Consider the following 23,299-nt stretch of genomic DNA (forward strand, 5'->3'; position numbering starts at 1 on the left):
GATTAAATTATGTATTTGTGTGGAATTTAAACACTGCAGGTTAAGTGGATTTGATCACGAATCCTGCTTAATTTTGAAGACTTTAGCTTCATTTGCACGTGGCTGTTTTGGAGAGGTGAAGTTGCATTTGGCACAGATGTTTACAGGAATTACAAAGCTGAGAACAAAGTAAAGGCCTTCTTTCAGTTTTTAATTTGCAGTTCATCGCCAGGCACATTACATGTTTGGTAACCAGCCAGCTGAGGTAATTTTAGCAGAGGTTATCAAATGCTTGGGCAAGCAGGCACTCTGGTGTTTTAAAATAGGCAATGTGCAAATAGATTTAATGAGGAAATTCCAAACATGGAACTATCATTAATATCACCTAATTCATAGGTAAAAATGAAATTTGGATAAGATGAAGTTCTGAAGGTAAATGCAAATTATGGAATCAGAGGTTCACAGCTTGGAAAGTGACCCCATGCTGATCATGTTGCCCATCTGAGTCCATCTCATTTACCTCTAACCCTTTCCTAACAAAGCATAGATATGAGGTTACTTAACAAAAAGTTTAGTATGGCAGCAGGAGGTAGTTAAAAGAATGGTCCAATACCTCAAATTACTCACATGATGTGGACAAACTATTGACATCTGCATCTATAGGTGTCATGGTAAAAACTTTAAATCCATTATGATATGAAAGACATTTAGTTATCTGTAATCAATTCTGAGAAACCAAAAATGTCTTCATATTAGCAAATTGTAGAAACCAACTTTCTTTTAGACAGAGAGAATAGACGGCCTGTATAGGTTTATATTAAAAAAATCCAAGATGAGCATGCCATTTGAGTTCATAGAGTGCTAGATGTTCACTAGGCCAGGGCTGAACCTTGGGTAATTTTGAGACAGGTAATTTGCCAGTCCATCGTGTAATAAAACCAAGTGAGGTTATGGGAATTGCATCTACTCAGCAATGGATATCACCAAGTGATTTTTTATTACAGAAGTGATAAACTTTCTCCAAGAGCATCAACTTATCTAATCCCCCATTATAATATGCATTTGTAGTTTCACTAATATAACTTACTTGGACCATCCACGTAAATAGTGCAGCTAAAAGGGAGTACATAGGTTGTGTGTTCTGTAGTATGCCACTCACCTTTTGACCCCAAATATTTCTACTGTTCTCTAAGACACAATTAGAAGTTCAGTTTCAACAACACAGCTTAACGTACCACAGAAAGCACTCCATTCGATTGGGGCACTGTCTATAGTGTACCACCTACAGGATGCACCATTACTACTTACCTAATCAACTTTGGAAAGCACTTCCAAAACCCATGTATATCCCAGAAGGGTACGGTCAACAGATGCACCGAAATGCAAACTGTGCAATGCAGCCAGTTCCAAGGTATAAATCCAGAGTACATTTAAAATGAGGTAGGTAGCTTCTCAAATGTTCTCTTGAGAAAGGGGCATCACTGACTTGACTGATGTATTTCATAAGATAAATATTTTCCAACCCCAGCCTTGAACTTACGTACAATTAATATTTATTTAGAATTGTGGAAGAAATTCTTGAACCACTCCAATCCTCATAATTATATCCCACAGTGAAATTAGCTAGGAACTTCCAGGATATTGACACAGTGATAATGGCAAAAGTGTGATCGATGTCCAAGTTAGAATGGTAGATATGAAGTTGATTCACAAACGAGCTTATAAAGGAAAGAGGAAGTCATAGAGATCTAGTAATAAAATTGTTTAATGTGGATTAAAATGAGGTTTGATGATTTTTCTGTATATAGTTTTACTCAGAGAAATTGGCTAATTCAAAACATCATAAATCAAATCTAAAAGCATAAAGTTTATCAAATACATGCACGTGCGTGCGCACACACAATTCACTAATGAATTATACAGATAAATGCCACAATCATTTAGTACAGGTGTTTTCATCGCTCCAATCACTGCAGTCCTGAATGTTATTTTTGCAGCGACTCTTAGGTATGCAGTCACAGTCATTGAAGAATACAGTAGAACATTTCCATCCAGAACAGGCAGGGCAGTCCAATTCTTTTTTTTTAAAACAAAAAATTGAGTTATTCTTCAAAGCGATCAATGTTGAGCTTTGTTTAATGTAATAGGTCTGCTGGAGTGAGTGCTTCCTGGCTTCATTTATCTTTGGTGTTTCCAGCCTTGCTGTTCACTCCTGAGCTTTAATGATTGTTAACTCTGGACATCTTATACCAAAGTTAATTATTCAGCACTGGCAATCTTGAAAGAGTGGTATTTTCATTTCAGCTTAATCAATGATTAATTTGGAGGCCACAGAAACTTCCTGCGGCCCAAGTTCTTGGGAAATCCGCAACTGTGCCACCAGAGTTGGGAAATTATAGTGTCATAAACGGCTTCCATTGTATAGAACGTAGAAAATTACAGCAGGGTACAGGCCCTTCAATGTTGTTCTGACCTATGTAAGTCTTCTCTACAACATGCATTTTCCTTACATCCATCTGCCTAAGAGTCTTCTGAATGTCCCTATTGTTCCAGCCTTTACCACCACCCCTGGCAATGCATTCCAGTCCCCCACCATTCTCTGAGTAAAAAACTTAGCTCTGACATCTCCCTTAAATTTTCCTCTACCCACATTAAATCAATGCTACTGTTGCCTCAAAAAAGAAGGTGCTGGCTGCCCCTCATAATCTTCTATGCCCCTATTAAGTCAGCTCTCATTCGCCATTCAAAATTACTAATAAGAAGCTAAGAATTTGATGCAAAGCTACTGACTCAGGCCCAAAACGTGCATTTCCTTTTACTTCCTATGGATGCTGCATGACCTGCTGAGTTTCTTCAGCATTTCTTTGCTCAGTATTCCTCCAGGAAGAAATTTGTCAATTTTTTGGGAGAAATCTGAACATTTGAATCTTTACAAATGTTTATATTAACAAAAAGGAAACGGTTTTGAAGATGGAAATATGAAATAAAAAAATACAATTCTGGAAACACTCAACAGATTAGCAGAAACAAAATTAATGTTTTAATTTAATGGTATTCCAGCATGTCCTATTTTTATTTCAGATTCCTAGCATATGAATTATTTTGTTGGAAAAGAAAACTCTAGGCATAGACTTGTCCTATATCCATTAATAATATAATTGTAGTAAAGTTAAATTTGCAAGAAATACTGCTTTGAGACAGTAGATTACCTGATTCGTCTGAGCAGTCTCCACAGTGATTTTTTCCATCACATTTTTCATCTATATAGATCCAAGACTTCTGGTTGCCGCAGATAAAAACTAAATGTTTGGGCAGGCTTTTTGGCAGGTCTCCTGTAAAGATAGGTTGTGGCAATTTATTTAAATTTCACTTTCAGTAAAATTACAAAATTGTAAGTAGAACTTCTATGGACATTTTCCTTTTCAGCTCATGGACTTCTGTAATCTTTGACATAAATGTGTTTTCAGAATTGAAAATTCATTAGATATGAATAATAGCAGCAATATTTATGATTTAAATTTAGACATATAGCACGGTATTAGGCCATTTTGGCCCATGAGTCTGTGCCGCTCAATTTACACCCAATTAACCTATACTATGACAGAGTATTTAGAGGTGGTTTGGGAGGAATTGCTCGAGCAGCTTGCATACACACATTTTAAAACACAGAAAACTTGCTGGACTTTTGCAGAATGCTTTTTGCAGGAGGCAACGAAGTATCGACAGTAGCTTGCCTGGGAGAGTATGTGATCTTTGCAGGTAGAGGAGAAGAGTTTTGCTCTCAGAGAGGGAGGATGTGAAACAGAGAGGAGAGAGTCAGAAATCCATTCCAGAGGGACAAGCTGGCAAACTTTGGAAGGCTGCCTGGTCAAAGGAGAAGATTGGTGGTGTGAAAGGCAACCTGAAAGAAAGAAGGAGAACCCTGAAGGGGGAAAGTTTCATCAGCAAGACTGATTGAGAAGGATACAATGCAAACCCCTGCAGGTCCAGATTGATTCCCCATTGAAACTTCATCTGGATTCACTTAGAATATTGTGATGGAATATTTGGGAAAGATTTTGGGAGATAAATTGGGAAAAGTAGAGTAGGTTACATACATGCACACATTTTAAAACATACTATTTGAAATACTGAAGAATTCATATTCAGTGACTTTACAGAAACTATGGAAAATGCTATGGAGATTTCACAAGTTGGAGCTAATTGAAATGATGTCATGAAATAAATGGTCTATTGTCTTGGAAGAACAGCCAGAGCCAGGTTATCTGTTTGGACCTTTGCAAGGCTTTTGACCTCTCTGCAAAATGCTCACTCAGAGGTCATTGAGAGGTTCTTGTTTACCTAAAAACAACAGACTAACTCTTATAGTTTGCTGGAGAAGGTCAGGGGTTTTCCAAGTGAGAGAGAGGACATGCTGCCTGGCAGCTTGAGTCTCAGAGAAAGAGAGAGAGAGAAGGGAGTCTTGGACTGTGTGTGACACAGAAAGCTGTAACAAGCTCCAGAGTGTGGATGGTTGGAAGTGCTATCTGATTGATGTTTCTCTTGGAATAGGAAGAACAGAAAGGAACTCTGTGGTAGCCTGAAAAGGAGAGGTTATCATCTGGAGAATCCTGATGGGGCAAGTTTCATCAGCAAGACATTGAGGTGACTAATGTTGGTACCTCAGTTGTGGAAATCCTGGAACAACTCTGCAAACCTACAAGAACCTTCCTGAGTGGTAACCATTTACCCTTCGAGTACCTGGTGAACTTAATATACATTAAACTCTGTGCACAGTGTAAGAATTGCCTGCAACCAGAGAACTTGGAAGAATGAGACATGAGATTGGACTCTAAACCAAAAAACTTTCTTGAATCTACCACACATTACATACACGTGCGCTTAGAATTAGAAGGGGGTGAAATTAGGGTAGTTAAGTTAATAGTGATAAGTTAAAGTTTGATTCTGTTTTCATGTTTAAAGATAATTAAAAACAACTTTTGTTTAAGTAGCTACTAGTCATGGTGAATGTCTATTGCTGCTGAGTTTTGGGGTCGTCTGGGCTCGTAACAGTATCAATTTGGAGATAGCAACTTGGAGCTCTCTATGTCTCTGGGAAAGATAATTGGTGCCTCACTTTCATTTGCTCTTCAGCTATTGCTTTCTTAAATGTGCTTACTAGAAAATTTTTTAGAGGACTAAGGAAGTGTAATCCAAGTCTCTTCACGACTGATACAGGTGCACCAGTGAAAATATACTTGATGGATACATCACAGTGTGGTATGGGCCCTTCAATGCTGAAGATTGGAACAAGCTAGAGAAATGAGTGAAGGCAGCTCAGAACATTTCATGAACATCCTCCCCTCCCATGTACCCCATCAACATCTCCTACTGGCTACAAAAGGCAGCCATTCTTTTGAATTATGCATCAGATCCCGGACCATTCTCTTCTCCCTCCCCCCATTCAGTGAGAAGGGTTCAATGTGAAATCGCACACCAACAGACTCAAGAACAGTTTCTTCCCCACAGGCATCAGGCTCCTAAATGAACTCCACATGCTGTCCTTACTTTGTAGCAGATTGTTTTTCATTGTGATTTTGTTATCTATACAGGTGTATGAATGTTAAAGTTGACCTGTGAGACTGCCTGTGGAACAACTCTTCTCACTCTGCAAGGTATAATGTGACAAATAAATAAAACAAAAATCAATGCAAGGAAGGCATATGGTAAGTGGATGATTTCACAGATCTGTTAATGTCCAACATATCCATGAGATGATCCAGTCTCCTACAATGGTTTGATACTGTGCCATCATATCAGTTACTATTTGGCAAAACAATCAGTGACTGCTCAATAACTGATGATAAGTTGATGTAGACAGCTAGTGGATATTCGGAGTCAAATGCTCTTAGTTAACTTGGTAACTTTAAAATGTAAAATGGTGCTGCTGTCTCAGGCTGGCATTTTAGCTCAGGGTTATTCTGCTAGCTTTCCTTATTTCAATTGATACTTGAGGGTTGGGAATTTTCTTTAACTTGCTGTTGATGGATTTACTATAAAACGTGAGAGTCATGCAGAGAAAAAGAGTTTAGAAAAATTGGGAATTAGGGGCACATTCTGTTCAATTAGCAGGTCAAGAGAAGTGGTGGAAATAGGGTGTTCAGATGCATAGGGACAGTCTGCAGGAATATTAGACAGTAAAAATGGTTAGATAAGGAGATGTGAAGTAAGGCAGAGAGGTTTCAGAGTGAAAGGGATGAGATAAACAGACATAGAAAGAGCAGAAGAGAAGCAAAGAATAGGACGAGGCACATAGTACTTGTTCACTGTGAGGAAAAGGAGTGTATGGTTAAACCCATCATCAAAGTGTACAGTATATTAAACATGAATAGCATTAGATAACAGGATGAATGTTCATTACTAATAATCAGAATCTACTGCTCAGAAATCTGCTGAGGGCAAGATCAGTGGTGTTAAGCCTGGTGACCCAGATACCTACAGGAAGTCCAGGTATGACCTATGGAAGTCTATCTTAACAGCAAAGAGGCAATTCCAAGTGCAGCTAGGAACAGAATCAGATACTTGCCAGGTATGATGTAAGCCAAAGCCTAACATCATAAATACTGCGATGTTTCACTCCCCAATGAGCTGAGCATCTTTTATGCTCACTTGCAAAGGAGAATTCAATGGTGCCAATGAGAATCCCTGTAGAAACTGCTGACCCTGTGATATCTGTCTCTGAGGCCAATATCAGAACATCTTTCAAGAAGGCAAACTCGAACAAGGCGTCAGACCCTGATGGCAGAGTACTGAAAATATGTGCCAACCAACTAGCTGGAATGTTCACGGACATTTGAAATCTCTCATTGCTGCAGTCAGAGGTTCCCACTGCTTCATAAGGGCATCAATCACACTAGTGCCCAAAGAGCAGTGAGTTACCTCAGTGACTATTACCCAGTAGAGCTCACATCCTTGAGAGGTTGGTCATGGTCAGAATTAACGTTCCTAAGATCTGGACCCACAACAGTTTGCTCTCTGGCACAATGGTTTCATAGCAGATGCAATCTCATTGGCTCTCCAGTCAGCTTTGGATCATCTAGATGTACATCAGGCTGCTTTTCATTGATTACAGCTCAGCTTTCAACACCATCATTTCCTCTAGTCAGCAAGCTTTAAAACCTGGGCCTCCGCTCTTCCCTCTGCAACTGGATCCTTGACCACCTCATCGGAAAGCCACAGTCAGTGCAGATCAGTACCAACGTCTCCTCCTCACTGATAATCAACACAGGCTCATCTCAAGGATGCATGCTTAGCCCACTTCTCTATTCTCCCTACACCCATGACCTTGCTAACAGACAGCAATAAGGACGCATTCAGGAGCGATGTAGATCAGCTGGTTGAGTGGGGTCACAACAACAACCTTGCACTCATATAACCATATAACCACTTAAAGCACAGAACAGGCCAGTTCGGCCCTACTAGTCCATGCCATAACAAATCCCCACCCTCCTAGTCCCACTGACCAGCACTCAATGTAAAACCAAGGAACTTATTGTGGACTTCATGAAGGGGAAACCAGGGGACACAAACCAGTCCTCATTGAAGGATCAATAGTGGAGTGGGTAAAAAAACTTCAAATTCCTGAGTGTCAACATCTCTGAAGATCTATCCTCGGGGCCTTCACATTGATGCAACCATGAAGAAAGCTCATCAGCAGCTATATTTCGTTATGGATTTGAGGAGATTTGGTATGTTACCAAACACTCCTGCAAATTTCTGCAGGTCTAATGTGTAGAGCATTTTTACTGGTAGCGTCAGTGTCTGGTATGGAGATGTACAGGAAAAGACTATAATGAATTGTGAACTCAGCCAGTGCCATCACGGGCATTAGTCTTCACTCCATTAAGGGCATCTACAAGAGGCAGTGTCTCAAGAGAGCAACCACTAGGATCCTCACCACCCAGACCAAGTCCTCCTCACTGCTACCATCCAGAAGCAGGTACCATCCAGAGCCTGAAGGCGATCACCCAATGTTACAAAACCAGCTTCTTGCCCTCACCATCAGATTTCTGAATGGACAATGAACCACAGGCACTACCTCACTACTTTCTCTTTTGCACTCATTTATTTTTTTTTTCAATAGTGTATTACGGAAATGTAATTTATAGCAATTTTGCACCTGTTTTAATGCACAATAATGTTGCCACAAAACAACAGATTGTGGGACAAATGGATCATGATAATAAACCTGATTCTGAAATAATTAAATCAGCATATTGATATCCAGATTCTGACTCATTGATTACTGACACTGTTCCATCCTTAGGGGTATAAACATGTGAAGCCGCAGCTGTAGCCCGCAGTGGCCTCTCTGGACTAGGTGCTACAGGAACCCCCCCACCCAAGTAGGCGCCATGCTCCATCTTTGAGCAGTCAAGGATGGAAATTGGAAAACAGGGAGTCGGATGATGAAATCTGGGGAACGCCAAGCAAGAGCAGACCTCCGAAAGAGGCCGCAAAGTATCCAAACTAAATTTCTGAGGGTTAGAGCTTATGTTGCAGACTCAATGGGTGAGGGGATCGAGGCCTCTGGTGGGGCATTGTGGCCTTCAGTCTTTGCCACCAGAGTTGATGTTGCCTGTTGCCGGGCATTGTGGATAACACGTGCGCAGTTGGAGGAGGGGGTCCCGAGGTGTGGAGTGGCAGAGTCGTGGGCCTGGTTCTGGGGTCCTGAGGATGCGTGTCCAGGATCGCTGGGGCCTCATGGGGAAGATGCCATGGCTTTGACCTCAAGAGATGGTGAACTGTGAGGTGGTTTCCCTTTAAAAAATACAATTTAACATCCAGAGTCCAGCAGATGCGGGTAAACCTGTCCTTGATGGCGGCACGATAATAGCCCACAGCAGCCTCTTCAGATTGGGCAAAGAGTCTCTTGTGGACATTTTAACAACTAAAGACATAATTTGTCCTGTCTCTTCTGTAACCATGACCCAGCCTCTGAAAATCAATATATTGTGGCACTTTTTAAAAAAATATACATTTTAAGCAGTTGTGTGCAATTGGAGATGTGTTTGTAAGAGAAATAGCTTAATTTTGTGATTGTCTTGCAGGGATAAAGTGGTGGCTAAGGCCCAAGGTGGCGGTGCAGCAGTCGCTTGCAGTGGCCTCTTCGGGATCTGATGCTTCTGTTCCTATCCTGTTTGTAGTTGTTTTTATGTAGCAACAGGGGTGCGGGGAAATGTCTCATTTTGTTTTAAATTAAAACGACAAATAAAGCCTACTATTATCATAATTTCTTTAATTCCAGAGTGGAAAATGTTGGAAATGTACATCAGACAAGACAGCAACTGTAAAGAAACCCATCAGACTGTCAAATAGTGATAAAGGCCATGTGGTGGTGATGGTCCAAGTAACAAATTCAAAGGTTTCAAGGAGTGACAACCCTGGACACATGTTAGAAGTAAAGATGTGGAATTTATTTATAAATGGGAAACAAAGCTCAACCCCACGCAAATCAATCTCACTAGCATGCAGGTTACCTGAGCTACAGTTACCTACGGAAGGTATCTAGAACTACTGAGAAATAAAACAAACATTATCTGCCACACCTTCTCCAACGTAGAGGCATGCCACGTGGATTAAAGAAGCTATTTAGCTATCCTATGAATGTGTAAGTTAAACTGGATGAACTACAGTGATTCACCCAGGTGCATGCCAAGACTGATCATCCACCCCTTTCTCAGCACACACCTCACAATTGGTTCTTCAGTGCTGCCTATGGATTGCAGCCAGGAGCGGGTTCAGGGTAACAAATAGAAAAAATCATGCACATGTACCTTTTTATACTCCTGGGGTTAGAGACCGACCTAGGAATTGAATCACATGATTGTAGGTGAGGAAGATGACCAATTGGAACATGACAGTGGCTATGGGCAGATTTGTTATTCATTGACATGGAGAGGGGGTTAGTGACCTTTGACCTATTTCCTGTCTGCCTCTGTGCTACAGTTTGAATTTTGTATTTCTCCACAGTTCTTGCCTGATATGTAAAATATTTCAGATTTTTAGCATACTCAGTACTTTAATATGTTTTCTCTAAGTTGGAACAAAATCAAATAATGTATTCTAGTAAAGCAATGAGATGAGTTATCAGATCTACCAAGTACTTCAATCTATGTGCAAAGATTAATTGACATTTGAATTAAATACATACCACAGTACAAATCTGATTCATCTTCACCATTGCTGCAGTCTACTTTGCCATTGCACATCTGTGTAGAAATGATACAGGTTCTGCGATCGTCACACAGAAAGCCAACTGAATTTGAGGTGGTTTTACACTGACGGATTACTAAAGCAGAAGACATGGATAGAATTTAGCATTGAATCATGTGTAACTAACCTTCAGATCACATTTAGAATGTTATTTCAAGGTCTTGAAATTAACCCCCTGTCGTTGAAGCTAAATGCAGAATTGAGTAGTGACCGTGTAGGCAGATAACAACATACTGTCACGGCTACAAGCTTTCCAACCACATGTGATTTTCTAATTACGTTTTATTGTTCAGTTGCATTTGGACGTTTGAAAGGCACAGACTATAACTTTCTAGGACACTTAATGAAGAACATACAAATGGAAGGTACAATACTTTGGTCGAAAACCAGTGTATTATGTCTAAACAATTAAAAAAACTACATGGGAATAAGGGAGGAGTCGGCCAGGGTAAACTGGGAATGCAAGATATGTGGGGAGATGGTTGAGAAACAGTGGAAGATTTTCAGAGATTTTTCACAGTTCTGTTAAGTATATTGCAGTTAAAAGCAAGGATAGTAAGGGAGGGGACAGCCAGCCTTGGATAACTAAGGTTAAAAAAAAGGCATTAAACTAAAAGTTTGTGTGTACAAAGTTGCCAAGAGCAGTGGGAAACTAGTTTAGGAAAACTTTAAAAAGGAATAAAGAACCATGAAATGAATAATAAAGGGAGGAAAGGTAGATTACAAAAAAAGATTAGTACAAAATATAAAAATGAACAGTAAATATTTTTAATAATTATATAAAGCACAAAAGGGTGGCTAAAGTGAAGGTAGGTCCCTTGGATGATGAGAGGGTATTGAGTAATGAAGAAAGGGCTGAGGCTTTGATTTACTATTTTATGTCAGTCTTCATGGTGGAGGACACGTATAAACCATGTCAAAGACAGATGTTTTGGATGTCATGGAAGGTGAGGACCTGGATGCAATAGCTATCATTAAAGAGGTAGTACTGAGCAAACTTGAGGGTTTAAAGATAGGTACGTCCCCTGGCCCTGATGGAATACATCCCAGGGTACTGAAAGAAATGGCTGAAATTATTATCGAGGCTTTGGTGATAATTTATTAAAATTCTCTGGACTCTGGGCAGGTCCTGGCAGAATGGAAGACAGTGAATGTCACACCACTATTCAAAAAAGGATGTACATAAAAGGCAGGGAACTATAGTCCAGTAAATTTAACATCTGTAGTTGGGAAAATGCTTGGCTATTATTAAAGAAGAAATAGTGAGGTATCTGGAGTGAGTGGGCAAGGGTCTGGCAGATGGAGTATAATGTTGGTAAATGTGAGGTTACTCCTTTGGAAGGAAAAATTGGAAGATCAGATTATTATTTAAATGGAAAGCGATTGCAGCATGCTGGAAAGCAAAAGGGCTTGGGAGTGCTTGTTCATGAATCGCAAAAGGTTGGTTTGCAGGTACAGTAGGCTATCAAGAAAGCAAATGGAATGCTGGCCATTACCGGGGGGTTGAATTTAAATAGGATAAGGAAGGTTATGCTGCACCTCTACAAAGTACTGGTGAGGTTGCATCTGGAGTATTGCGTGGAGTTCTGGTCTCCTTCCTTGAGGAAAGATGTACTGGTTTTGGAAGTGGTGCAAAGGATGTTCACCAGGTTGATTCCAGAGATGAGGGAGTTAGCCTATGAGGAGAGACTGGGTCATCTGGGACAGTACTCACTAGAATTTAGAAGAATGAGAGGGCATCTAATAGAAACATATAAGATTAAAAACAGCATAGAAAATATAGAGGTAGGTAAGTTGTTTCCATTGGTCGGAGAGACCAGAACTAGGGCACATGGCCTCAAGATTCAGGGTAGTAGATTTAGGATGGCGATAAAGAGGAACTGTTTTCCCAGAGAGTGATGAATCTATGGAATTTGCTGCCCATTGAAGCAGTGGAGACTACCTCAGTAAATATATTTCAGACAAGGTTGGACAGATTTTTACATAGCAGTGGAATTAAGGGATATGGGGAAAAGGCAGGTAGGTGGAGATGAGCCCATCATCAGATCAGCCATGATCTCATTGAATGGCACAGGAGGCTGGACAGGCCTGATGGCCGATTCCTGCTCCTATTTCTTATGTTCTTTTGTAACATAAGAAGTAGAAGCAGGAGAAGGGCATTTTGTGCCTGATCTGCCATTCAGTAAGATCACACCTGATCTTTTAATTCTGTCCTTATTTCCTACATTAATTTAAAATTCCTCAATTCCTTTAATGTCTAAAAATCTATTGATCTCTAGCTTGAATATACTGGGTGACTGGAGATCTATAACCCTCAGGTGGAGAACGCAAGAGATTGTAATTTAATTTTGACATACAGCACAATAAAAGGCTGTTTCAGCCCACAAATTCATGCTGCTCAATTTACACCCAATTAAGCTACATACCCAGTACATTTTGAACAGTGGGAAGAAACCGGATCTCCCGGGGAAAACCTACGCATACATGGAGAGAACGTACAAACTCCTTACAGACAGTGCTGGTGGTGTAAAGGCATTGCGTTAACCACTACGTCAACTTGCTGCTGGGTGAAGAAATGTCTTCCCATTTCAACCTTAAATAGATAATCCCTTATAATGAGATTGAAACTCTTGGGGTACTAGACCCGCCAGCCAGAGGAAACTCCAACTTCAGATCTCCCCTGTAAACTCTTTAAGAAGTTTGCATGTTTCAAAGATATCACCTATTATACTTCCAAACTTGAGAATAATTGACAAATGACAATAACCTCTTAGTTGAAACACTGTGATCTCAGGAATCAGTGCTGAACTTTCACGCCCATCATGTGTAACCTTCCTTAGGTAGACCTGTGCACAATATTCCAGATGTAGTTTTACCTGAGCCTTACATAATTGGAGCGAGATGCACCTGCTCTTGTAATTAAATCCCCTTGCAGTTGTATCACATATTAATGCTCCTTTGTACTTTGGCATCTCGGGTTGTTTCGTTTGCTGGTTGGTGATGATTTAGTTTCAAAATACCTCCCACCTGGATTTCATGTGAGATATTTCACACCTCCTCACTGATCTGAGGAATAAACATCAAACATCTCAATCCAACCTACTCATCTACCTCATGCTGACAAGATGAGACACTTCAGGTATCAGATAAATGGCAAACAAAGCATTATCCAAACACAAAATGCATTATCTTACACATCCCCATGTCTCATATTAGCTGTCTATTTGAATTAGGTCTATTTGGGTGAATGGGGAATGGAGTGGAATGGGTTGATGTGAGTTGGGTTGGGTATATGAAGAATGGTAAGTGGTTTCCCTCCTTTGCATTTCCATTTCCATAATGAATGCATGATTGGCGTAGCGGTTAGCACAACACCTTTACAGCGCCAGCGATCGGGACCGGATCTGGGTTCGAATCCCGTGCTGTCTGTAAGGAGTTTGTACATTCTCCTCATGTCTGCGTGGGTTTTCTCTGGGGGCTCCCGTTTTCTCCCACCCTTCAAAAACGTACTGGGGTGTAGGTTAACAGGTGTAAATTTGGCGGTACAGATTTGAAGGGCCAAATTGGCCTGTAACAGTGCTACATTTTTAAAATTTAAAGATCTTAAAAATGTTAAATTTCAATATTTAGGTGAATCACAAACATAGTGAGTTTCTGGAGTGTATTCAGGATAGGTTTAGATTCAATAATTAGCATATTTAGTTAACAGTCTGCAGTGTATGAATATTTTTGTAATATGATAAAATGGGATAGAGAGTTAATATGAAAGATAATTGAAGTTCATATTCATCCTGGTGAACTAAACTGGGATGTTCTGCAAAGCAGAGGTGATCCTGTGTTTCCGGTCAACTGTCATTTTAATCCCCCATCCCACACTGACCTGTCCTACCAATGATGCTCAGTGATAGATTATGTAACAGCGCCTCACCTTCTCTGAGGGAACGTTGCTAGAGTTGGGCCTCAAAATTGAATTCAACAATTTCAGGTTCCCTCCCCACTCCTTCCCTCCCTGCCTCCTTCTCTATTTTTTTTTGTTTCAATTTCTCTCCTTTTTCTATTCCATCTCAAACTTTAAGTTTTTAAAGTCAGTGTTATCCTGATGACATTCCCTCTTTTCCCTCCACTCCAATACCAAAATGTCAACTGCTTTTCTTTCTTTCTGCTGACCCCTTGCAGTGGGCTCTGTTTTCGTTTGTCATTAGACTCTGTTAGCTGGTTAAAAATTGAAGGAAGATTAATGGCAAGCTTGGGAAACTGGTTGAGCAACAGAAGATGAGAAAAGGGTATTCAAATAGGCAGGATGTGATTAATTGTATCTTTCTGGGATCAGCTGATTTACAATTTTTATGAACAAATGAATGGATGGGATTGAAAATCATATACTGTATCTCTGTTTGTCAATGACCTAATTATAGGCAGCAATGAACAAAGCAAGGATGAAAGCAGCAAAGAGGGTAAGAAATTGGTAATACTGATCATCTTAGGTGATGGGTGCAAGAAAGGCATATGGATTTCAGTAATCATGTACTCCAGATCTAAAAGAGATAGAATATTACAAAAATTGAAAGCAATAATTAATTTTGGTCCAAACTGCCTTTCCAAGTGAGCCCACTGTCAAGAGTAGAAAATCATGAAAAATTTATATGTGGTGGAATAAAATACAAGTATCTGGAAGTAATACTACAGTTTTGTCAAAGGTCCAGAGAACTATTTCAGAATCTTTTTGACGTGGTATAATTTAGCAAAATGATACCAGGACTCCAAGGAATGAATTACAAGAGGAGCTCATACAAGCCAGTACAATATATGCTGGACTTTAGAAGGTTGAGGATGAATTATCTAGTTTTTAGTTGAAACGTTAATCTGATAAAAGATTATCGATCTTAAACGTAAACACAGATGCTGCTGTCTGCTAAGTATTTTTTTTTTGCAGCCCAAATACACCAATTAACCTACAAACCCGGTACATTTTTGGAGGAAAAGGGAGCGCTCAGAGGAAACCCACGCAGGTCATGGGAAGAATGTCTAAACTCCTTATGAACAGTGCTGGATTCGAACCCGCATCACTGGCACTGTAATAGCACTGCACTAACCGCTAGCATTTTATTTTATTTCTGGCCTGCTCAGTTATCTGGTCATACAATTTGGCAGATGGAAAAGACTCACTTCCAAGATCCATCACTAACTTTTATTTTTCCTTAGCTAGATCCCTCCTCCCCAATACATGTATTTAAAGGAAAATGACAAAATTCATTCAGTAATGCAAGTTTGAAATCAGGAAGCAATGTTTAGGGTGGCATTGTTAGTGAAGTGATGAGTTCAACGCTATTACATGGATCTGAATCCTGCACTGTCTGTAAAGAGTTTGCAAGTTCTCCTCATGTCCATGTAGGTTTCCTCTGGATGCTCAGGTTTCCTTTCACATTGGGGTTAGTGGGTTTATTGGTCATGTAGATGTATTTGGGTGCTAGGGATTTTGGGCAGAAAAGGAGTGTTACCATGTTTTATCTGTAAATTAAAAGAAAAATCAAATAATTACATACAAAGAGGAAGACAATGATATTATGACATATAAAACTCCTGCTTTTACTATACATTGACTTATTTACCATATCCTATCAAGATGATGAACTGAAGAGAGATAAAATATATCTATGGATATTCATAATTGGTACAGGTTATCAATTGTCAATGAAACTTTTTTTCATAAAATGTAAGAATATTTTGTCATACATGACAAAATCAAGCTGATTATTATTACTTTCGATGAATCCAGCTATCTCACTGCAAAGAAGATGATATCTTAGGAGCTTCTTCAAACATCTCGCTCAACTATGAATGCCTTCAACAGCTAAACCTTTGAAGGAGGTCAGAAAACATCTCCAAACAAATCTACCAAACTTTGACCAAGCAGAGGATAATTAAGTTAAGATTCTTTTTTTATATATACATTTGCAGTGGTCATATTAGTCTGTGTGAATATTTTGATAACATTGGGTATCACTGTTGGATCTTAAATACAACAGCATTCTATTCATTGCAAGGTGTGTACTTTATTGTACAGGAAAGAAAATATTTTCAAAGCTGTATCTAATCTCTACAAAGGAGGGAAAATAAACTACTCAAGTTTCACTCCCATGATTAATATCATCTAAACCGCTTATGCTGTAATCACCACCAGGTGGCCATTACTCTTAATGTAGTAATATTTATATTAAGCAAACTGAACACATTTGTATCATGGTTACATACTTGGCTGTTTGGGTGGTATTCCAAATATAATCGCACAGGTTAAAGCAGCTGCCAGTGCTCCAAGAATGAGCAAGATTATACATGTGATTAAGTAGCATCTCCTGGGACAGCAGTTCCTGCAGTCTAAAAAAAGTGGGTTGTTTTAAGAGGTCATCTTTCAAATACTGGAACTAGTACATTATAAATATGCAGTGGCCAGCCCACCACTACTTCATTGTAAGTGCAAATAAATGCTGTGACTTGAAAGTTATTTAATAATTGGTGAACTAAGATATTAAACGTATATTAATTTCAGTTTATAAAAGGAGTCCACTGTTAAAATGAATCAAGAAGGACTGAATATGAAACATTATGTCAGCTTTTCACTCACCTTTTTTCATTCTTTCCAACAAATGGGATAAAAACTAAAATAGTTGTTGAGCCATGAGTACAATGTGTGTTTGTGATTAGATTTTCAAGACCACCAGTAAGAGGAAGCAACAATCTTATTATTTCCTCTGTGGATATCATAGCCACATTGGGTGTTAGGAATCAAAATCTCCAGACATGATTCAAATGATGGGGCTGGAATGTGAGATTCCAAAAAGGATCTGGGGAGAGCTGGCCAACTGGAAACAAAATTACAATACTCAAAAGTGCTGGAGAAACAAAGCCGATTACACATCATCCATAGAAAGTAAAAAGCAATCTAAGTTTTGGGCCTGACCCCTTCTACAGGAGTGCTGAATAATTTTAGGCAGATGCCTGCATAAAATGGTTGGTGGAGGAGGGGAAAGGGGAGGGGGAGGGGAAAGGGCAGGGGAAGGGGAAAGGGCAGGGGGAGGAAGACAGAGGGTGGTTATTGTGGTGAAACCTCTATTGTATATATTTGCCATATGTAAATGTCATGACCTTTCCTGATTGACCCTGCTCTTACTGGCTGGCTCGTGACTCCTCCCCCTTTCTTCCCCATAAGACTATCATGCCACAAGTCTGCCCCCAGTTCGAGTCTGTGTCAGTGTGAGTCACCAACACAGGGATGCTGCCCATCTCTTGTAAATAAAAGCCTTCATTCTCGGCAAATTCAGTCTTTGTGTAATCGATCGTGCTTCAGTAATGGAGGGTTGTTACTTGGATTGGAGGCCTGTAGCCGTTTTATATTTTCTATATGGATGACAGTGTACGTAGCAAGCTAGTAAGTTTACATATGACAATAAAATAGTTGGTATAGTGGACAGTGAAGAAAGTTTACCGAGTTTACAGCAGATGAACTGGGAAAGTGAGTGAAGGAATGGGAAAAAGGATTTAATTCAGGCAACTGTGTGTCATTTGACTTTGGAGGTTAACCCAGGACATGATTTACACAGCGAGTTGGGGTGCCCTGCATTTCTATGAAGGGGGTTGTTGTAATTGGATATATTTTTAAGGTAAGTGTTAATTTTATTACTTCTTTTTGCTTTTTACATTTCTTTTGGGTTAGAGATGTTTAAAGGAGAGTTTATTTTACTGGATTAAAGAAGTTGGGGAGAAAGAGATAACCATATAACAATTACAGTATGGAAACAGGCCATTTCGACCCTTCTAGTCCACACCACACTAAGTACTCTCCTCTAGTCCCACCTACTTGCACTCTGCCATAACCCTCCATTCCCCTCCCATCCAATACCTATCCAGTTTTTCCTTAAATGACAAAATGTCGTAAGATTTTGAATAATTGGACTTTGGCAAAATGGTTATGGTTAATATGTTTTAAAAACAATTTGTAAGAGTTATTTTACCAAGATCTTGCAAAAGTAACTTGTTAATTATATAAGTTCAAAAATGGAAGAAGATGAAGCTGTACATTGTTCAGATGATTATATATGGGCTAAGAAATAGATGTCCTATATATATTTTTGAAAATATGGAACTTATATTTGTGAAATGATGTTTTTAAATGTTTAATCCAATGACAATAAGAGATATATTGATTAATGTGAGATGCAATACTGTAAAATCAAGTACAATTAAGAGATATAATGTAATCTGACAACATAATGTTGTAATTTTACCTTGCTTTTTTGTATGTATGAAATTCATACTGACGCTCTCTGGACCTGGTAAAGTCAAGAAAAATAGATTCTAGTTTGGATAATAGTTTTCTTTCTGTGTTTTTTAAAAAAATATTTTTTGGTGATTTCTTATCTTCTTTTTATTTGGGGGAAGAGTAGATGAGATTTGGGTTTTAAAAGCCTTCATGTTACATGCTTATATATTAATATACTGTATATGAATTTTTAATGTATGACTTGAAAAATTCAAAAAAAATTGGTGGTAGAGTGGACAGTGAAGAATGTTTGCTAAATTTATGGCAGCTGAACTGGGAAAGTGGGCAAAGGAACGGGAAAAAGGATTTAATTCAGACAAGTGCATGTCCTTTTACTTGTAACACAGGGCATGATTTACATGGTGAGTGGTGGTGGCCTGTGGAGTGTTGTAGACCAAAGAGACTTGGGAATTGCGACTACAGGTCCATTATGCTGTGAAACTAATGATACAGGTAAGCAGGGTGGTGAAGAAGGCATGTGACATGCTTGCCTGCATTGGTAAGGAAGCACAGGAGCAGGGACATCATGTTACGGATGTTGGCGAGTCTGCATTTGGAGTACTGTGTGGAATCTTGGTCACCCATTTATCGGAAAGATATAATTAAGCTGAGAGGGTGCAGAAAAGGTTCACAAGAATGTTAATGGGGCTGGTAGGCTTGAATTATGAGGAGAGGTTGGATTGGCTGGGACCTTTCTCCCTGGAGCATTGGAGGGTAAGGTGGAACCTTGTAAGATTTATAAAACCATGGGGGGTCAAATAAGGTAAATAGTCATAGCCTTTTTCTTAGGGTAGGGGAATCTAAAACTTGAGGGTATAGATTAAAGGTGAGAGAGGAAAGATTTAAAAGAGGCTTTAGGGACACCTTCTTCACACAGTGTGGTGGGTATATGGAACAAGCTGCCAGAGGAAACTATAGAAGCAGGGACAATTGTAGCACTCAAAAGACATTAGACGTGTACATGGATAGGAAAGCTTTGGAGGGAAAGGGACCAAATGAAGGCAGATGGAACTAGTTTGGTATGCATGGACATTTGGGCTGAAAGGCCTATTTCTGTGCTCTATGACAATGAGATGCATTATGGATTGTGGACTGTTTGCGCAGTATCTCACAGAGAGGTGTGTTCTTTCTGGAGCCATTTAATATTTATTTCTGGAGAGAAATGTGGAATTGGCATTGGAATTTTTTTAAAATGGTGGCTCTGCCGGAGCTGCAGAAACAGCGGTGCTGCCACTGGTTTGGACCGGGGAGAGTGGGAAGTGGAGACACAACACTGCTCCACAGGGCCCTATTGCTTGGTCCTGATGCTGATGGCTACGTACAGGCTTTAACCAATCTGTTAAAGGAGCCCATGGTAGTTTTTTTTTAAAATTCCTGCTACCACGGAGGTATGTGCCCAAGATGGTGGCATCTGTGCTGGGTAGCATACCAAGAGGAAGTGTAGACTCCAGGGAAGCAGTGGACTGGTGCAGGGCACTAGAGACAGGGAGAACATCCCCCCCATTGAGAAGGAGAAGCATAGGAGATGACCCTACAGGATGGTAACCTCAGCAGTGGACAGTGAGGGGCTCAATGGCTAAGGACCCACAAAGGCTGTTGACTATTGGTGACTTGCATGTTAAGGAATCACACAGGGTGCGGGCTGCTGGAGACTGGCTTGTGTGAATCAGGAATTGTAATTTGGATTCAAGAGAGTGCTGAGGGCAAGAGGGGCTCCAGAGGGCCTCAGGTGCTGAAGATTTCCTGGTCACATTTGATATATGGATCTGGAGCTTGGGTTGCCAATGGTTTGAACTGGAGTCTGTGCAGATGCAGTGGCTGTGGAAGCACTGGAGGTAAATCCATGGACATTCAACATCTCTGAAGGGACTCTCTTTTGCTTCTCTTTTTCCTATTGTTAGGAGCACTGGGAAATGCTCAGTAAGGCAGACAAAAGTTGAAGTACATCACGATCAGTAAAGCCCTGGTATCCAGCACCTATGGAGATTGGTATAAGCTGGGTAAGTGAATTTTCTGGTTGCTTGAGATAGTGTGTTGCATGTTTGGTGAACTAACGGTGAGACATGCCAATTCTAAACTTCCGTATTTTTTACCTATTTATTTTCTGCGATTTTTGGCCGGTTGCTTGAGACTGCCAGTTAATTGAAGTCTGGATAACACGGGTTTAACTGTATTACTTTTTAATGTATTATTATGACAATAAAAGGGACTTTTGAACCTTTTGAAACTTCAAATAAAAGAGAAGATTCTCTTTTTATCCCCAGGATTTGAATGAAACTGAGGCTACTTTCTTTATGTTCCCTGTTAGAACTCTTGTTAAAATAAGTTCAATCAGTTGCCAATGAGCAAGAGTTCAATGTACGAAACTAGCATACAGTTCAAATTTATGTTTAACCAATGGTCCCACTCAAAAAAAGCCATAAATAGGTTTAGTGGCAGAAATATAAATTCTTAGTTGTGATGGTAAAAGAAAATTAGGACAAGTTTAAGTATATTCCGGGGGCTTCAATTTGTTGTTAATGCTTGCTGTAATCAGTCTCAGAATTTCAAAATTAGAAAGGCAAAATTTAGATATCCAATTCCTAAAGAGATCATTGATATCTGTCAGAAATTGATTTCATTCTGACCTTGGATGAGAACAGATACTACATGGCAATGATATCCTTCAAATTTAAATAGCCTTTCGATTATTCCTGCTGGAAAATGTATATTTGGGAGAGTTACAGATGTTAACGACGCAAGGACTCAACATTGCCATGAAGGAGGATGAAAATTAGTAGAAAATAACAAGATGAATTAAAATTGCATTTTCAAATCTGTAGGATATAAACATTTATGTACTAAGGCTTGTATGTTTTAACAGCGCATTTCTGCATTTTTTTTTCAGAAAACATGAAAATAATTACAGCATACCTTCCTGTTTATTGTGAGCCAAAGAAATTCGCGATCTCAACTGAGAATTGACATCAGATGAAACTGAAGTTACATCTCCACCCTACAGGGGTGAAATAGTAATATTTAGCCTTGAATCTAAATCTGTGTCTTTTGAATTTGTGTAAGTAAAGTTCTGCTGAATTACTGGAAGAGAAGTAAAGACATGAGAACACAAAGTTGAGACACCATTTTCCATTTTGCTTCTAGTAATCTATCTTCCTTCTCTTTGCAACCCCGCCACTGCCGACCTCTTGAACATATTTTTTGTCTCAAAATATCATTCCAATGCAGAGTAAAAGCACAGATTATTTTTCTTCTCATCAAGAAACACAAATCTTTTCGGCAAACATAAACACCTATTCAGATGAAGAAACTATAAACAACTGATCAAGCTAACACAGGACATTCAGGAAGTGATCTTATCTGTGCTGGAAAAGGAACTATTATTAGGCCAAATTGAAGGTTTAAACCAAAAATGTGATGGAAGGCTGCAAGACGTGTGTGGAAGCTACCACTGATTGATTTGAAGGAAGCACAGAAGAAAATCAAATCAAATGTCAGGCCTCAGATTTTTGAGATACAACCACTGGAATAAGGAATTTGGCAATGTGGCAGTCTACTTCTGAGATGACTCCAATAAAATGTCCATTCTCTGCTGTAAGGAATTGTTATTGTTACAGCAGTACGTCTGCTCTCTGCAACATGTCTGATTTTTTAGCTGAACAGTAATTGGAATATTGAATTTGATTGAAAAGAATTAGAAGTAAAATGTAATTCCTGTTGTTCACCCATTTAAGTGTAACTATTTGGGGACTGAAATTATGCAGGTCTCTGTGCAGTACAGAATTGCAGTAATAGTGAGTATCGGTTTATAATTAATATGGTGGAACAATATTTGAATACAGTACTGGTGGGGATATGTTAAAGGTATAACTTTAGAGTACAGTGCTATAATGGAGAGTATCATTAAAACTGACACAGTGCTGGTAGGTACAGGTTTGTTAACACTTAATATTGGAGAACTGGAGGATATTGTGGTCAGTCATTGTGCAATATGGATACAGTATGCCAATTTATGACATGGGTTCATAGAAACATAGAACACTATAGCACAGAAATGGGACCTTTGGCCCATCTAGCCAGTGCTAAACTATTATTATGTCTAGTTACATTGCACCCAGACCATAGCACTCCAAACCCCTCCCATCCATGTACCTGTCCATATTTTTAATTAATGTCAAAATCGAGCCCACATTCATCAGTTCAGCTGTTAGCTCATTTCATATTCTCACTACTCTCTGCATGAAGAAGTTCCCCCAGGGAGGAGTCACGTGATGGAGTAGTGGCCGGACGGTGAACTCCAGCCCTCTCCAGAAAAGTCGGAAAAAACAAAGGAAAACACAAAGGCACAAAAATAAAAATTAAAGTAAAGTGAGTATAAAGGTGGAAAGAAGATGGCGACGAAAAAAGAAAAATCAAAACCAACGGTAAGAAAAGAGGAAGAGAAGACAACGGAAGAAGAAGGAGAAGGTCTTACCTGTTCGAAGAGGCCCGCGGTGGAGAGAGAAACCCGCTCCCTCAGGTCGGTAGAAAGTGGACTACAAAAATGGCTCGCTGAGCCGAGTAAAAGTGCGCAACCGCGCATGCAAAAAAACACACCGACGGGAGGGGTGACCAACTGGGGAGTCGATCTCCACAGCCGGCAATGACAGCTGCAGAACACCTGCAGCAAGAGGAGAACATAGAAGACAACGAAAACAAGAAAGAAGAGAAGAAAAGGACAACAAAGAAACAACAGATGGCCAACCCAGAGGA

The 23,299-nt window shown here is 39.6% G+C and overlaps 1 protein-coding gene across 1 annotated transcript in view; it reads right to left on the bottom strand.

Moving 5' to 3' along the window:
* Window positions 1-1,799: 1,799 nt before the first annotated feature.
* LOC138749169 (low-density lipoprotein receptor class A domain-containing protein 1-like) overlaps window positions 1,800-23,299 on the bottom strand; it is a 33,891-nt gene continuing 12,391 nt past the window's right edge. The window contains exons 2-6 of the mRNA XM_069910556.1: window positions 21,464-21,545; window positions 16,486-16,608; window positions 10,172-10,309; window positions 3,189-3,311; window positions 1,800-2,055 (exon numbers count right to left, since the gene is read on the bottom strand). Coding sequence (XP_069766657.1) covers window positions 1,916-2,055; window positions 3,189-3,311; window positions 10,172-10,309; window positions 16,486-16,608; window positions 21,464-21,545 — 606 coding nt within the window. The 3' untranslated portion in view covers window positions 1,800-1,915. The remainder of the gene's footprint in view (window positions 2,056-3,188; window positions 3,312-10,171; window positions 10,310-16,485; window positions 16,609-21,463; window positions 21,546-23,299) is intronic.

Source organism: Narcine bancroftii, chromosome 1, assembly GCF_036971445.1.
Source record: "Narcine bancroftii isolate sNarBan1 chromosome 1, sNarBan1.hap1, whole genome shotgun sequence".
NCBI classification, from domain to species: Eukaryota; Metazoa; Chordata; class Chondrichthyes; order Torpediniformes; family Narcinidae; genus Narcine; species Narcine bancroftii.